The following is a 17,114-nucleotide window of genomic DNA, read 5'->3' on the forward strand; positions in this document are numbered from 1 at the left end:
CTTCTTTGACTTTTCCTAGCTTCTGGCGATTCCTGGTGATCCTTGGCATTCCTTGGCTTATAGCTTATCACTCCAATTTCCCCTTTTATGCTCCTGTGGCTGTCTTTCCTCTGTATGTGTCTTTGTGTTTCCAAATCTCTCTCTTTGTATAAGGGCACAGTTATCGGCTTCAGGGCCCACTCTAATCCAGGACAACTTCCTTTTAACTTGGTTACATCTGTAAAGACCCTATTTTTAAATAAGCTCACATTCACAGCTACTGAGTTAGGACTTCAACATATCTTTTGGGGGGACACAATTCAACCCACTACACCCCCAAAACACCAGGCCTACTTTTTGCCTGCCGCTTGAGCAGCCAGCCAAACTAGAGGAAGGCCCCCACTCTGCTGCAGATCTCACTTGAAATGTCTAATCACAATATTTAAAAGAGTGGTCAGCACTGACCAGCAAGACTACCACAGACCTAGTGAAGTTGCATTCTCATTCTCCTAGATAACTGGTTCATGCATTCTCTTCACTTCTCAAACTTCCAGTATTATGCAAGGTAGAGGCAAGCTACTGTTGAGAAGTTCATAGAGAAAACAGAAGCAGACCACACTACCTAATCTTTTCACCACCTCGCCAGCACATACCTGCACCATTTGTCTTCTCTCCAGTCCCAAAAGATGACCAGTCCCTGCTCCTATATAATATCAATCCATCCATTTTTGCCCTGCAGCCCATCTCCTTTGCCTAGCCAAGACTTTTGTTCTTGCAATTATTGCTTCTATGTGCCACCTCATCAGTTTTCATTTCACTGATGCTTTCATATCAGCTCAGAAATGTAATATGTCACTCTTTATAACCACAGACAACCACATTCTTCACTTCGCTATGCTCCCCACCCCAACCACCTCATCTCTCTGTGGTCCATGACAGCATCCAGAGAGCTGCTGCACTCAATGTCACCGCTTCTGTCTTCCTATTCTCTATTTTTTATTTGTTTAATTATGAAATATATAACACAAATGAAAAGTATAAAGGCAAATAGGATATATGCACATTTTAATTAATGGAAATTAAAAAATGCATGTCTTTCTAACACGTGCAAGCGTAAGAAATAAAATATCATCAAAGGCTTTGTAATCTCTTACTTATCCTACTACCATTGAATGCCTCTTCAGTCATCTCAGAATTATCATTGTTCCTAAATTTTGTATTAATCATTTCCTTATTTTTCTATACAGTTCTTTTATCACATGTACTTATCTCTAGACAAAGGCAAGACTATATAGATTGAATTATATTGTTTAGTAAGATAACTTTATATAAATTAAATTATACTGTTTAATTCTTATGATTTGCTTCTTTCAAAACATCGTGTTGAGATGCAATGTTAAAACAACTAAAGACAGAGGCCACTAGACTAGGGTAGCTCTAGTGCCTTTGTTAGCTTATGTAAACAAACCAAAGACAAAGTCAACTAGATTTTTCTGGAATCTGAAAAAATGAAACTCAGGAACCATAATGCTTGGGGCTGGCCCAGAGGCGCAGTGGTTAAGTTCGCACGTTCCACTTCTCGGCAGCACAGGGTTCGCCGGTTTGGATCCCGGGTGCGGACATGGCACCGCTTGGCAAGCCATGCTGTAGTAGGCGTCCCACATATAAAGTAGAGGAAGATGGGCGTGGATGTTAGCTCAGGGCCAGGCTTCCTCAGCAAAAAAAAAAGAGGAGAACTGGCAGTAGTTAGCTCAGGGCTAATCTTCCTCAACAATAAATAAATAAAGAAAAAGAACGATAATGCCCAAATAGTTAAATTTACCCAAATAAGGCAAACATTTAAGTTGTAGTAAATAAAATTATTTATCTGCTTTGCTTCTGCCTCTTCTCTATAAAAACTTCTTCCCTAGCCTCAGCCTATGCAGCACCCCTAACCATTTTTTGATTTTGGCACTGCCTGATTCAAATCATTACTTAAATAAACTTAGTTTAACTTTTTACAGAAGCCATGTTGATCTGAGTAGCTGGAAGTGAAATTACTGGATCACAGCATTTGCTCACGTTTAAATTTTCCAGATGAAAGCTACATTTTTTGCCCCCAAATTTTACATTCACACCAATAATACGTAGAGTTTCTATTGCTTCATATGGTCACCATCACCAGCACGATGATTTTCTCTCATTTTTGGTCAATCTGGTATGTGTAAAATAGTACCTTGTTGTGGTTTTAAGTAAAATTTTATTATAACTAAGAGGTTGAACATCTTCTGATATGTTTATAGGCCATTTGTGTTTTGCTTTGTTTTGTTTTTGGTGCTTACTTATATGTTTTACCCATTTTTTTCTGCCCATTGTTCCATCAAGTTCTTTATCTTACTGTTTTTTATTTTTGGAGTTATTTATTTTTTGCAACTAGTCTCTTATTACTTATAAGTACTACAAATGCCTTTTCCAAGTTTGTAGCTTGTCTTTTATCTCTCTGTATGGTGGCTGGTAGTTAACTAAAGTTCATAATTTTAATATAATAAAACGTATCACACTTTTTATTGATGGCTTGAATTTGCATATATGGTTTTTTAAATTTTCCCATACCTCAAGAAGATATATAAATATATCTTCTTATACTTTCTTTTAACTCAGTGGCTTGATTCATCGTTACCATTTAAGTCTTTGAACCATCTGGAATTGACATTTTGGAATTTTATGAAGTGAGGGTAATTTCCGGTTTTTTTGTAATGAATACAAATTACATCAGCAACATTTAAAAATAATCTATCTCTTCTCTAACTGTCTGAAATGGCTGCTCTTTCTTATATCAGATATTTGCTCAAGTGGAATCTGTTTTAGGTCTCTTGTTTCTTGTCCTATTGGAAAACTCATTTAGATCAGCATCAATACCATGCTACCCTTTAAAACACGGTATCAGGAGACTGTTTTACTAATAGGACTCGAGTCACATAGTACTGGTCTCAATAGTCATTCTTCACAGCGCTACTGTGCTATGTTCATCATTATGCTTTCCTAATACTAAAATTTATTCCTGATTTCCCATTTGAAATCCTCTTCTTGTCCTTCCTACTTCCTCATGTCTAAATCGAACTCAGATTCTACTTCTGCTAGTAATCATCTATCTAGTTTAGATCTCTTTGAACCAAACTTGATGAACATTCCTGAGCTCTGAACCATGGCATTCTCCAATTTCAGACCAACACCCAGGACACCAACCTTGGCTTTACAAATAGGACTAAACAAAAAGCACATGTTGCTCTACCACAAAAGTCAGTCCCAGATCTCTCACGTTCTAGTTTCCCTGGTACTTAAGCCTCCCTAAACCATTATCCTGACACTGTATCAGTACAATTTTGAGTTCATTCAGTCAGCATCATCTGTGATTTGGGTAGTGCTCTTATAATTTATTACCCAAACTGAGTAAGTGAAAGAAGAAGCTAGTAATAAGTATTCTGGAGTAATATAAATATGGATATGAAGATTGTCCTAAACGACTGAGATACATGGTCATACATGTCATGCAATCTGTGGTCTAGACACACCCCATTGACATCAGATCTATTGGTTCAGGCCCATAAATCTTTTTTCCTAGTAATTTCCATTACAGAGTATTTAAATTGAGTCCAAAAAAAAAAAAACCCATGCCACTTTTCTAACTAATATGAATTGTCCTCAAATATTCTTCTAATATTATATAACTGAATAAATTCAAAGGGACTTTATTTTTAAAATTCTGCATACTGGCTTCTCCTGAATGATCCTGACCTGTATTTGTAAATCAAGTGATAGATATCTGACTCGCACATTTAGGTATTGAAATGTGGTTAAGGTGATAAACACAGTCAGGTTTGGTGGCTAAGAGTAACACAAAATCTAGTCCAGTGCTAAAATCAAGGGATGAAAAATGCCTGAATACTGCTATTTTATAAACATTTAGACCCACAATTAAAGATGACTAGACTCTGGCCCTGCCTTGGTCTGGTGCCTTTTTTGCTCAAAATTCAAACTGGCCGCAGGCTGGTTAAACATGCAGATGAAATACATGATCAGAGCCCCCAGGTCCTTGATATGAGGAACGAAGTGACGTACAGCAGTGCTTCCCAGGGTCTTGAGGAGCACTGGTCCTTGAAGTATTTGAAAACCAAGCGGCGATGTTGTCAAATATATTTGCTAAGCATTGTCTGCTACATTCCTTCTTGAAGATTCACCAAGGAGAGTGTTAAAGATCTGAAATCCCTTAGAGTCTAAAAATCTACCTGTTTGGCCCTCTTCCTGTAGGGAAATGACCAATCCTACTGTCAACCTTCATGTCACTATCCAATGTGTGGGGATGCAGGTGCAGTAACTGCAGGGAGGGAATTGGGGGTGTTGAGGCATTTTTGTTTGCACTATGATAAAGGAATCTCTGTTGACTTGCAGAAAGTGCAAATCTAGGTTTGGCATCGGTGCTTGGTCCAAGGCACTCTTCCTCTATCCACATAACCCCTGACGCATAACTTTAGACTTGGAGGCATTAAGTGTCCCTCTGTAATGCTACATCACTGAACCAGAAAAGGTTCACGATTCAAGTTGACGGTACCATGAGAACCTCCACTCTGGAATGATACAGCTTCCAAGCTTGTCTGAGTCCTCTAGTATTTTTTCCGCAGTCATTCTGGTTTCCTCAGAACCTAGAGGAAACATTTCCACACCACAAATTCAATTCTCATGCTAGTTATTTCCTTTAATTGAGTGCTAATGACAAATCAACTTTTGCTTTTTCCATGGACTTGCCCTAACCCTGTCAATCTCAACTGTTCTTTTTAATTCAATGCTATGGAGTTGTATCACACAAATATTTCATTTATGCTAATTTAACTATACATCTCACTCTCTCATTTCCTCTCATAATTTAAGATAATGTAAAATCTTATCCTGAATGTTCAGGCTGTATACACAAAACAATGTGCACCATACTATATGAATAATTTAGGGAATTTTCAAGAGTATTTGTAATGATATGCAATTTTCACCTTAGGCATTATCTCTACAAATAACCCATAGCAGCTATGTAAAAATTCTCCTGTAGTATGGTTTCAAGACCAAAAAAACAGTTCTTAGTTGGTGAAATGGATGGTCACACTGTTAGCAGAGAATTTAAACAATTTATGAATTATCTCTAATTAATTTCTGTATTTCAGGACAATGCCCGTGTCAAGTCCAAATCTCTCAACCACGGAGAGTCTTGAATATTAATTCTTTTGAAACTTTTATATTGGATCTAAGATGATCTGGCAATGTAATTTGCTAATTTCCTGCAAAAGATGCTGATCTCTTCAAAACTTGATTGGATAGTGTGTTTCACAGATAGCAGAACTTACAGGGTTTGTTTTTTTTTTTTACTTCAAATGAATATTTTTATCTATATGTCACATTTTTCTAGGAATAAAACGTTCATTTTCAGAGTAATCTTCAATCTAAAGTTCTCTACCAGTGCTCCAAAATTATCAGTTTTGTTTTGTTCATTTTCTTGATTGTGCATTTCTACAGACTAAGTAGTAGCATACTAAAGACTCCATAAAACAGAGTTCCAATCAGCTTTACATTCAACTAGGAATTTTAATGGAAATATAAATGAAATTTTAGATTTATGTTAAACCTCTCTTTCAAAGTCTACATCTATGCGAATATTTCCAAGTGTAATTTTTTTTTGAAAAGACATTCCCATCAAGCTACTCAATATTATATTTTCCAGTTTTTCTCTGATATAACCAGCAATGATACACTCTGTCTCAAAAACCCAGCACTAAATAAAACATGAATCTGTTTTATGTATTAGTACCGTCTTTAATACTCATGCAGCTCTAACCCAAAAGAAAAATATAAACATATTTCATTGTACATAGAACTGAGGTTTAACCATAAATCCTATATACAAAGCTTAGAGAAGCTAAAAGCGTATTTTTTCTAAAATCAAATACAGGCAATATTGCCCAAATAATTTTTATTAATGGCAATCTGCTAGGTGCTTCATCGAATTGAGAAATATAAATAAAGAAATCAGATTTCTCCCTAAGCATACTGTCAAAGCTACCATTAATGCAAATGCTGTGGTATATTGGAGTATCAGTCAATATTTCATAATCTGAGGATATAAACCTTAAAAGAAAATTATGACATTACAAGAGCAGTAGTTAATAAAATTGTTGGGAGCTTCATTTCATTAAAGACACAGTGACTTTCACTGGTAGACAAATTATGTTGCCTACTATTTGATCGATCAATCAATAGGAAAATTAAGTCTGATGGGTGTCAGAAACTTGTCATTCTGCAAAATGGAAAACAAAAATATAAACAACTCAAAAAGGGGTTAGGGTCTGGACAAATTAACATTTACAAATGAAAGCTCTATAGATAAATTTTAATAAGAATGAATTCACAGAAAAGACAAGGATGAGTGATTATACATATTATTTCAACACAACAAATAATCATAGAAAGAAACATTTGGTAAGCCAGCCTCAAAAATTAGCATTAGCATTGTCCATAGCAAAAAACTGAAGTGAGTAAGCTGCTGAAATACACTCATTCATTTTTTTAAATTTTATTTAACATACTTGCTTTTACTTGTTTTTCACTTGGAGCTGTTAAGGACAAGAAATAATAAAGTCTAAATTAATTACATCGACTTGTTTCTCTCTAAAACCATTTTAAGGTTATTTTGTTTAAAAGACTGTATTATAACCTTGAAGACTAAAGGAAAAATAGATCTGAGAAAGCGAGAATACAACTCATTTTCTTTGATATGCTTTAAATACGTGCCATGAACCATAGATTTTTTCTGTTTGATATTTCTATAATTTCTACTGACACAGAATGCTTATTCACAACTCAATCTTTTTATTTTCTGTTTTAAATTATCTAAGAATCTGATCCAATGCATTTTCCTTAAAGACTATAAAGTGGTATGAAAAGAATGAAGTGAATTGATAAATTATCCAATGATTTCAATTTTAAAAGTACAGCTAATTACTGCTAATTTGCTACACTATAATCATACCCTGAAATGAACAGATAATGATTTCAAGCAATTTAAATTATTGTATTTTGTCAGGTTCAATATTAGACAACGTTTAGCTATTAAAACTTAAAACGGATTTCACCAATAGTCATTCTGTATGTCTCTCCGTGTTTATATGTTGCTATGGTGTGTGCTCATTTTAGCTGTCTGCATATGTGCATACATGAGAATAGTGTTATAGCCCACTGTGGGAACGTTACCCCTGAACAAAGAGGCTGTCCTCTGTAAGGTGGACAAAAACATTCCCTCCAAAAGATAAGTAATATCAATGTGAATGTGAATGGTGAAATGGATAATTATTTCATCTTGTAAATTATTTGAAAGTCATTCATGTTTAAAAATTTTTTTAAATGAGATTATTCTACCTTGATGTTTCTCCTTTCACCCAATAAACTGTTATCAAGTGCCCACTGTATGCCTGGGCATTATAACAGGCACTGTGGGGATCAAGAAATAAAAATTATGTTTATCCTCTAATTTCTAACTATTTAAATTGGAGAAATATATAAAAGTACATTAAGTGCTATTATAAAGGATAGAAAATGATGCTATGGGAACTAGTTGGAGAAAGAGCTAAGTAGATTTGAGTTGTCTGAGGAAGGTTTACAAATTTTGAAAAAGAATAAGAAATGTGGCTTCGAACCTGTGGTTTGCTGTGGTCTATGGCAAGAGTGGCAGCAGAGTTGAGCTATATTTGCATGGTTATTAACATGACATTGAGTAAATCCTATTTCCATTTAAATACGATAAACTGGGAAGAGCGGCTAACGGACATTAAATGAAGCTATGACCGCCTACACACATATACATACAGACACACGCACAAAAAGTGAGTGAAGTACCTTGAGTAGAAGTTTGGCAGGAAAAATCAACAGAAGATATTTTTAAATGAGGTCAGTAAAAACAAGTTTCAGAAACTTGCATTTATTTTCATTTGAAACAACTCATAGGGCAGGGTAAATGCTAGAAACATTTAAGAAAACCATTTGGTATCTATACCAACTGCATTTTTGGTTGGTTTGTTTGGATGTTTGCTTTTCTGGTTGTCTGATTCTCAGTTCAGTTTTTTCCCAGTATAATGTAAATATATTGAGGACAAAATCTCCCTCTACTCTCATTGCAACTCTCCTGAGTACTCAAGAAATGCAACATTAGGAATATGGAGAGAATATTTGCCCCAATTGAATATTCCACTTTTTAAAAGCAAAGCAATATCAGATGAATTTACAGAGTGTGTTTCCTTCTTGTTTTGTCTTTATTTTTTAATTTTTTTTACACTAAATGTGAAACAGTCCTTCTCAAACATTGCAGAGGTGAATCCACGGGGGATTTTAGGCAGTTGCAGGTTCTGGTTCCGTAGGTTTGAGGTGGGACCAGAGATTCTGCATTCTCACCACCTCTCAGGTGATCTTGATGCTGCTGGTTCACAGAATACACATTGAGTAGCAAAAGTGTTATAACTCATTTGGCTTCCATTTTCTAAAACTGCGTTGGTGTCAACTCTATGTCAAGAACTTGGAAAAAAGACTGTGAGATGGAAGGACTTCCTGCCCTTTTCTGTCATGGCTCTTTGCCTGTCTGAGGCAGCAGCATTAATAAGCTTTGGATGTCAGGTAGAAACAACCAAGCAACATCTGTCTGACTCACCTGAATATTCCTTCTTTGGTGACTTTGCTGTATCAAACAAAAAAAGAAACAACTTAATATTCTCTGCCTTTATTGCAAGTCAACATTCAATTGCAAATTTAATAACATTGTGAAATTAACAGGAGAGAGGGATTTAAAAACAGTTACCTGGTTCCACATGTTTTTCCTTCTTTTCCTGTTCTGAAACATATTGTTATTGTTATTATTATTATCAATATCATTATTATTCCAATTTTGTATGTCATAAGTTAATTTTTTTTAACACAAAGAAACATGTACATGCTAATGCTGATTGCAGCAACTAATAGCAACTGCTATGAAAAGATTTAGACTATATACTTGAAACAAGTTTTTCCTTCTATTTCCCCTCATAGAGTTTCCTCACACAATAGCCTGAAAATATACTAAATATAAGAGGAATTAAAATTTTTCGTGGATAATAAACCAGAAAAATAAAATAGAGTCTATAAAGGATGGAAAAATTTAAATTTACTGTCACATTAGGTCAACATGAAAACATAAAAACAAGCACAAAGAATAATGATTACAGCTTTTCAAAATAATTCTCAGATGAAGATGGACAGATTTCATATGGACTTCCTCTTCTAAGCTGAAATCTTCATCTTAATACTGAAGAGATATTTGTTTAGCTAAGAGAAAGGATTTTTGCTGAAGCAGATTTAAGACACTAAAACAGACTAAGAATTTTCAGGGGGAAGCAAAACACACTTCCCTTGTTTTTAGGACAAATGCTCCTTAAAGAGTCCTTTTTAGATAATGCTTCTTTTTAAGAACTCACTTTTGTCAATATGGTATGAGACAAAGCAATATTCTGCCCTAAAGATTAGGTTGACATTTATATTATAATATGCACTAATTTTACATGAAGTGCAAGTACTAATTTTATGTGAAGTGCTATTATCTACATTCCTATTCTTATTTATTTTGCCTTGACAAGCTTGTCAAATTAACTTAAAAGAAGATTTTCAAGAAATTCTTTGACATAGAGACATTATTATTCAATTTTTTAAAGAAAAGAATAGCAAGATTTCTTCAAGTTTCGTGTAAGGAATATATTTTGAAGACTAGAAGATGTTTATGCTGAAAGAATTCTACGAACTATATTTTAGAAAGAGCGTCACTGAATCTTCTGTGGTCATTTCATCAATCTCTCAAATGTACAATTTTGTTTATCAGGCTCGTAGTTAGGAAGGTATAAGGAGAAATCTATCCACTCCCGATACTGCATACAGGCCATAAAACAAATAACACAAATGGCTTGACCAAGTGTTACAAGTGAAAAATGAGAAGCTTAGGTGAGTTAACTAAACTAAACACAATAAGCACATTACCAAAGTTGTCTGGAAAACGCAGAGCAGTTAAATGTATTATAAAATTTGGATTAAATTAAATTAAACTGAAGTGCCAATTATAAAATATTTCTAAGAAATTTGTAAAGTGAAGACAGTCAAAAAAAAATACTGGAAGTAGCTTTGGGTATGCATCAAAACCAAACACCAGCTATACGTGAGATTTCAAAGTTAAAATAAGGGCTTTCAATCACATCAGAAGCAATCATATAAGCAGAAAAATACCTGTGTTACTTTGGAACAAAAAGCAAGAAAAGGCTGTCAAGAGCATTCTTTATATGGGATAATTCAGGCAATAATTATGAATTACTCTTAATAAATATAAAGAAATTTATCTCTTATATTCTACAGGACTGCCAAATCATGCCCACGATTGATTATTTTGTCATCATTTTTTCACTTTTTATTTTGAAAAAATTATAATCACAAGAATTTGCAAAAATATGTACAAGAAAGTCTGATATTCTCTTCACCTGGTTTCTCCTACCATGACTTATTTTTCATCTAAAAAAAGAACAACCTCTTAAGTTGTGGTAACTAGAAAATCAGAAGCAAAATAAGAATGTAGGGTTGGAGATGTATAATTGAATGAAGTAATCTTAAAGACAAAAAAACTAAGTCAAACAAATTCAAAGATGCAATAATAACAACAGTAAAAACAAGTCTAGACAATAAATCAGAGAAAGTAAGTTAATCTGAAAAGAATTAATAATTGCTTTGAAGAAAATACTTTTTCTTCTCCCTATTACTGCTCAAGTCACAATGCACAGATCTTCCCGACAAGAAGAGCAGTTGAGATGTAAGAGAACATCTGAGAAGCCATGTCTATTTATCAAATACATCCATGCCCTGAAGATTGCCAAGGAGCCACAGTGTGTCTGCAGGAACTTTTAAATCACATAGACTGTAGTAAAGTGAGGGCCTTACGGTTACACATATATATTATTTAACACTATTTTTCAAATCTCCAGTTGTCCTCCCTTTTCCTGCTGGTGCGATGGTTTATAGAGTGGTTTCTGTATCAGAGTGTCCATGCTCATCAGCGGTTGTGCACACTCATAAATCTATGACTGAAGGAACTCATACTTCTTTCTCTATAGATAGATTGCTCCTCCTGGCTGACTTGTACTATAATTTCATGATTCTCTTCACAGGGCATTTTAAAGCATTTTTATGACATAGAACGCCTCAGTGTCCTAATCTTTTGCAGGACCAAAGCGTACACAATATTTTTAAAAATTGGTGTATATATTAAAGCAGACGTTTTTTAATAGTACTAGGATCTTTAAAAGCTCTACTTTCCTGGAAATGTGATTTTTTTAAATGACTAAGTAGGCTTAAGTTCCTTCTTTGTTTTCATTTGTTCAGCATATCCTATTTTCTTCAGAGGAGAGTATATATTTGCAAAAGACACAACCTCAAGGCAAACAGCTTTAATACTGTGTGTTAAAGCGACAGTGAATGACGTCTGAGATACAGATCCCAAGCAATGCCATTACCCAGAGCTCATAGTGCTCATGGGGGAGAATCATGTCATGGACAAAATGTCATATATCCTAGGAACACGCCAAAATATTTATGGATTACAAGAAGAAAGATAATCAGAAAAAGGTGATAAACTAGCCTAAAAAAGAATTTCTATTCAATCTTTTCTAAGGACTGAGAACTAACCAGATTACAGGGACTAAATGTGGATTAATGGTATAATGATATGCAGTTGTATTTTTGGTTATGAAGCTGCTGATAATATTGTTAGATGATTGCATGAATTTTTAAAAGGAAACTAAGAATGATTGCCATGCATTTTAGTCCACTCCGACCCCCAGGTTGTATATTCTTTCATTCTGACAAAAAAACAACAAATAGAGTTCACACGCATAAAATGTAGAAAAGAGAGATTCACGACTGCAAGTCTCAGTGTACCAGCATGACAATAATAGTAAAGAGAAAAAACATATACACAAATATACTTTTCATGCATTTTCTTACTTTTTCCCTTGGGTTGTTCTGTTGAAAGAAATAAACAGAAAACAATTGTTCTTAAAGCCTTTATAGATAAAATTTACTACCTCAACATATTGATTAGACTGTAACTTTTCTAACCCTCCTCATTCTCTCCCCTTAAATTTCACAGTGAATGGTGCTCTGAGGTATTATCGATTATGATAGATGTTTCCATAATTTGAATGTAAAACATTGTTTGACAAGGAATTGGCCTAGACTATACTGTTTAACTATTTTTAGTGATTTATACCCTGCAGTCTTTTTAAACACAAGCTAACACATCAACACATTGTACACATAAATGCATATGAGCAAATACAGAAGAAACAGATTTACTTTCTAGATGAGTTATGATTCATATTCAAGACTTAAAGGAAAGATTCAGTTCCTAATTGATGCTGGTGTATCCAAGAGTAATTGAATTTGTGCTTTCTAGTAAAATAAATGCTTGATACTGAATATTGTTCAATGTCTTATCAAACAAACATTTCTTTGAAAACAATTACTATGAAAGGTAAGTGTACACTATTATTTTTTATTACTGCCAAATATTTCTCATAGTAGTATTGCTAGAAAAGATTCAACTTTCTCTCATTCCCTCTTTCTTCCTCTCTCTCTGTCTCTCCTCTATGCTATGTATAGTTTTTTCTCTTATGTTAATCATTTAACAAAGAATGCTATTTTGGGGTTCATCAAATAGAAAATGGAAAAAGGAAATATTTCCAATACCTTCTGCAGATGTTTTTGTTTTCTTGGAATCTGAAAACACAAAGATAAATTATTTACAAACAAAGAGGATCAATCAACAACTTCAGCTTACAACAAAATGTCCAAACATTCTGAAATAATTTTCAACAAAAAGGATTGATTATATGATACATTTCTAGAATATGGGGCTTAAAAATAAGTCATCCTATTTTTGAGAGGATGAGTATTAGTGTGAGGGAGGAAGTGAGAAAATTTTTTGGAAGCATAAAGAATATGAAAAATAAAAATATGAAAGAAAATATCCACATACAATTTGCACAGAGATTACATTGTGCCTATTAAAGCTAATGTTCTTTCAATAGAAAGTCAAACTGAGCAAGTATATAGCTTGGTCCATAAAGAAGGTTTGGAGTCAGTGAATTTCCTTTGCACTTTCTGCATTTGTTCAATCTAAAGCAGTTCAGGTGAACCGCATTGCACTCTCTTTGAATAATCAATACATTTCCAGTACAAACATGCAATTATACCTCTTGTAATGGAAAAGAAACAGATTGATGTTGACTCATGAGTTACTGATGACACATCATTATATTTAGTAACCGCTATGTGGTAACGTGTATTTAGTGGTCAACAAACATCTATTTTATTTTTAGGCTTTTGGGTTTTCAGCCTAGATCTGAAAAATTATTATTTTCTGGTATTTAGGCCATAAAACTACCGGTTAATATCACTTGAAAATAAAAAAAGAGGTTTTGACCTCATTTATTTGAGGATGAAGGCATTTTAACTTAAATTTTTGCTTAGAATAATTTATTTCTTCTGTGTTTTTTCCTTTACTCCTTCCATAGGTTAATTTTGAAATTCTCTGAATATACCAAAATTAGAATCATAATAATGAACTATGAATTGATCCTGTGAAAGGTAGATAAATTGTTTTCTGGTTGACAATAATCTGGCTTGGAACCTAAAACAACAGACACTCACTAACAATTTTCAAATTAATGGATTCGTGTGCCTTATAGTGATGTGGTAGTGGTAGTGTCATGATTTTGCTTCCACAATGAAATAATGGACCTAAAATGTTTGAAGATGACAACGAGTGGGAGTCTATTCACAAAAAGTAGTCAGATGACCAACTAAGCTGTATTATGAAAAAATGATAACTAATGACAGGAACAGGGTGGTGGAAGTAAGAACCCACTTCCATAGACATATAAGCTAAAAACACGTTATAGGAAAGCAACTTGGGAAAGAATCTAGAAAGTCATAAAAATGAGCATGATTTTGATGTAGTAAATCCACTTCTAGATATCTGAAGAGAAGAATGTGAAATTATTATAAAAATATATGTAGGAAAATGCTTTTTTCATGAAGTTTACACATCTTAATAATGGGAATATTGCACAGGACTCTCTGAATGGTAGGGGAACTATTTAATAACTCATAGGATATCCACATAATAAAAAAATACACAATCTTTTTTTTTTTTTTAAAGATTGGCACCTGAGCTAACAACTGTTGCCAATCTTTTTTTTTTTTTTTTCCTGCTTTATCTCCCCAACCCCCCCCCGTACATAGCTGTATGTCTTAGTTGCAGGTCCTTCTAGTAGTGGGATGTGGGACGCCGCCTCAAGGTAGCCTTAGCCTGACAAGCGGTTCCATGTCCGCACCCGGGATCTGAACCCTGGGCTGCCGCAGCGGAGCAGGCTAACTTAACCACTCGGCCACGGAGCCGGCCCCACAGTCATTACGTAATGTTTTTGCAATCCTTTCTTTCTGAATTTCTGATTTTTCCATAATAAGCATATCTTTCATGTATAAGGGAAAAACAAACCATTTTAAAAAAATAATATATCCTTGGAACACATTTATTTATTCAGTAAACATTTATTAAACACTATTGTGTCCTGCACAGCATAGTATAAAGAATTTTAGACTAGGTTTTTCTTAATACCCACACCCTTGCCCCCCCAAAACAATCATTTTCTTGCTATTCAGTTTCTCGTCAGGAAATACAACTGAGTAGGCTAAATTTGCTATCTAAAACATATATGTTTTTCAAGAAATTTCTCATTCATTTCCTTCAGGAGTAATTATTCTAATCAGGTAAGCAAGTAATTCAAATATATAGAAAAACATTATATAAAACAATTTTATATAAAACCATGATAAATATCGTCTCACATATACCAAACTATATATTAATAATATGCAGAGGCTGCTTCTACTTGAAAACATGGATTCTTACTGTACAGCAGCTGAAAGTATGAAGTAGATAGTTCAATGGCCATCGTGAGTTATCAACTAGTTTGCCTTCAGTATAATGGAATAGGATTTCTGCCTGCCCAGGAGGTCATGTGATCCTTACTGAGCAATCTTAAGCCCAGAATACAGCCAATATAGAAAACACAGGAAGATTATGAGAAGAACATGGTCATTCAGAAATACAATTGAAGATAAAGCTTTTGGAAGAAAGGTGGAACAGAGGATAAAATGTAGCAGATTAGGACAAGATTATTTGCAAGCCTCTATTCTCCAACTAAATGCTCACATGAGGTCATCATGGAAAGCTAAACACAATGTATATATCTGTGGAGTATCTGTTGTTTTTAATATGCTTTCCTTCTCCCTAGTAATAAGCATCGATAACACAATGTATTAGGTATTAATTGTACTGAAATGAAAGAATAAAAAGCAATATGAAGCCCAGAATCAGATAAAGTATACCACTTACTGAAATAAAATAAAATATTTCATGAGGTAGAAATGTTAAAAATAACAAACTGTGATCTAACCAAGTATGTCTTTAAAAATTTCAATATATTTGCTATAGCAACTGGCAGCTATAGCGAAATTTACTTAAAATGTCATAAATCGTGTCTTTGGGTTAGGAGTCAACAGAGCAGCAGACTTACACAAGGAAAGTATCTGAGCAGTCAAAAAATATAATCCTTGGACTTGAATGATCACATACTGACCGTGAAAAGCTATTAGAACCAGCTGTTAATACTCATGCTATTAAACTTCATTATGCCTTCTCAGCACTCTGCTGAAATGGCTTAAAACCATTATAAAAGCTTACTTGGTGAATATACTTCCCTCAAGACCATCTGTCCAATAATCTGAACAACAGTCTTTTATTAAGAGCATTAAAGCCCACAGCAGCTGTGATTTAAAAGCAATGATGTGTTTGCAATCTGTTCAATTCATCACTCACTCATCTTTAGCAATGTATCAGGTATGGTCTATTACATACATAAGTGATCCTAGAGGAAAATGAAACATCAATTGATATTGAAGCAAAAAAATTAACTCTCTGGTAGTCTAAACATGTAGGTAATGAAGTACCCCATCTCATTTGTGAAACTTGCCTGATTGACACCTTATTCAATGACAATAACAGACATTTTGCTTTGTTTTTCACTATGATTCCTTTTCAGATGTCAATTCTCAAGGCCTAGAACTTTGGACTCACTCTTATATGCATTCAACTCAGCTTGCTCTTGCTCTCCTTACAGTAAACAGTGCATCTCATCTGGCTAGTTCTTGATGGAAATGTATCCTTCAGATAATACCCTGTGTTGGAAAACGCACAGGTTTTCCAGTCCCTAGGAATTAATCAGTGAAGCCAAGATTAGATGAATGAGATTTCCCTGTATCTGCTAGTGCAACACAAGTAGCACTAGTGACCACAGACACCTAAGATGAAGCTGTCAATAACTGGCTATGATTTCCCAGACTCAAAAAGCTCATTGGAATGTAACTCCCAATAATAAAAAAATCCTTCCTTGTCTGAGATGTGAAAAATTGGTTGCCTACTCATATATCTTGTAGCTCTTATATTGAAGAGTCCTAGATATTACTAATTTATTCAAATAACAAATATTTGTTGAACGATGTGCAAAATGAGGAAATGTGTTAGTCCCGATAGGGGATAAAAGTGAATTAGACATGGTCCCATAAGTGAAAAGTCTTAACGCCAATTAAAGTCGAAGGGAAATGAATACAAGTAATATGAAGTACAAGGTGGTGAAAAATAAGCAATAGTAGGGAGATACAGATAAACTGTGATGGGAGATCATAAATGAAAGAGAAAGGATATTTATTTGGGAGGGTCAGACAGATGTCCTAGAGAAAGGAAAATTTATTCTGAGTCCTAAAAATATTGAATATTCATAGAAGTAAAAGGAGAATGTAAGCTTTGTTACGATAGTAGCAGGAACAAAGGCAAGACAGCACATTGTATATGTAAAATTGATGGCAGCTTAGTATAGATGAGGTATATAATATATAGAGGAAGAAAGAGGGTGGCAGTATAGGGTAAGGCTCTACCACAG

At 34.3% G+C, this 17,114-nt stretch overlaps 1 protein-coding gene across 18 annotated transcripts in view; it reads right to left on the bottom strand.

Moving 5' to 3' along the window:
* The window catches only part of TRDN (triadin), a 387,867-nt gene that overhangs the window by 141,858 nt on the left and 228,895 nt on the right, over nucleotides 1-17,114 (bottom strand). For all 18 annotated transcript variants that reach the window (XR_011497622.1, XR_011497621.1, XM_070496108.1 and 15 more), the window contains 5 exons: nucleotides 12,799-12,828; nucleotides 12,055-12,072; nucleotides 8,843-8,875; nucleotides 8,696-8,722; nucleotides 6,585-6,611 (listed from right to left, as the gene is read on the bottom strand). Coding sequence is in view for 16 of the 18 variants with exons in the window: in XM_070496108.1 (XP_070352209.1) it covers nucleotides 6,585-6,611; nucleotides 8,696-8,722; nucleotides 8,843-8,875; nucleotides 12,055-12,072; nucleotides 12,799-12,828 (135 nt within the window). In the remaining 2 variants the exon portion in view is untranslated. The remainder of the gene's footprint in view (nucleotides 1-6,584; nucleotides 6,612-8,695; nucleotides 8,723-8,842; nucleotides 8,876-12,054; nucleotides 12,073-12,798; nucleotides 12,829-17,114) is intronic.

Source organism: Equus asinus, chromosome 24 (genome assembly GCF_041296235.1).
Source record: "Equus asinus isolate D_3611 breed Donkey chromosome 24, EquAss-T2T_v2, whole genome shotgun sequence".
Lineage (NCBI taxonomy): Eukaryota > Metazoa > Chordata > Mammalia > Perissodactyla > Equidae > Equus > Equus asinus.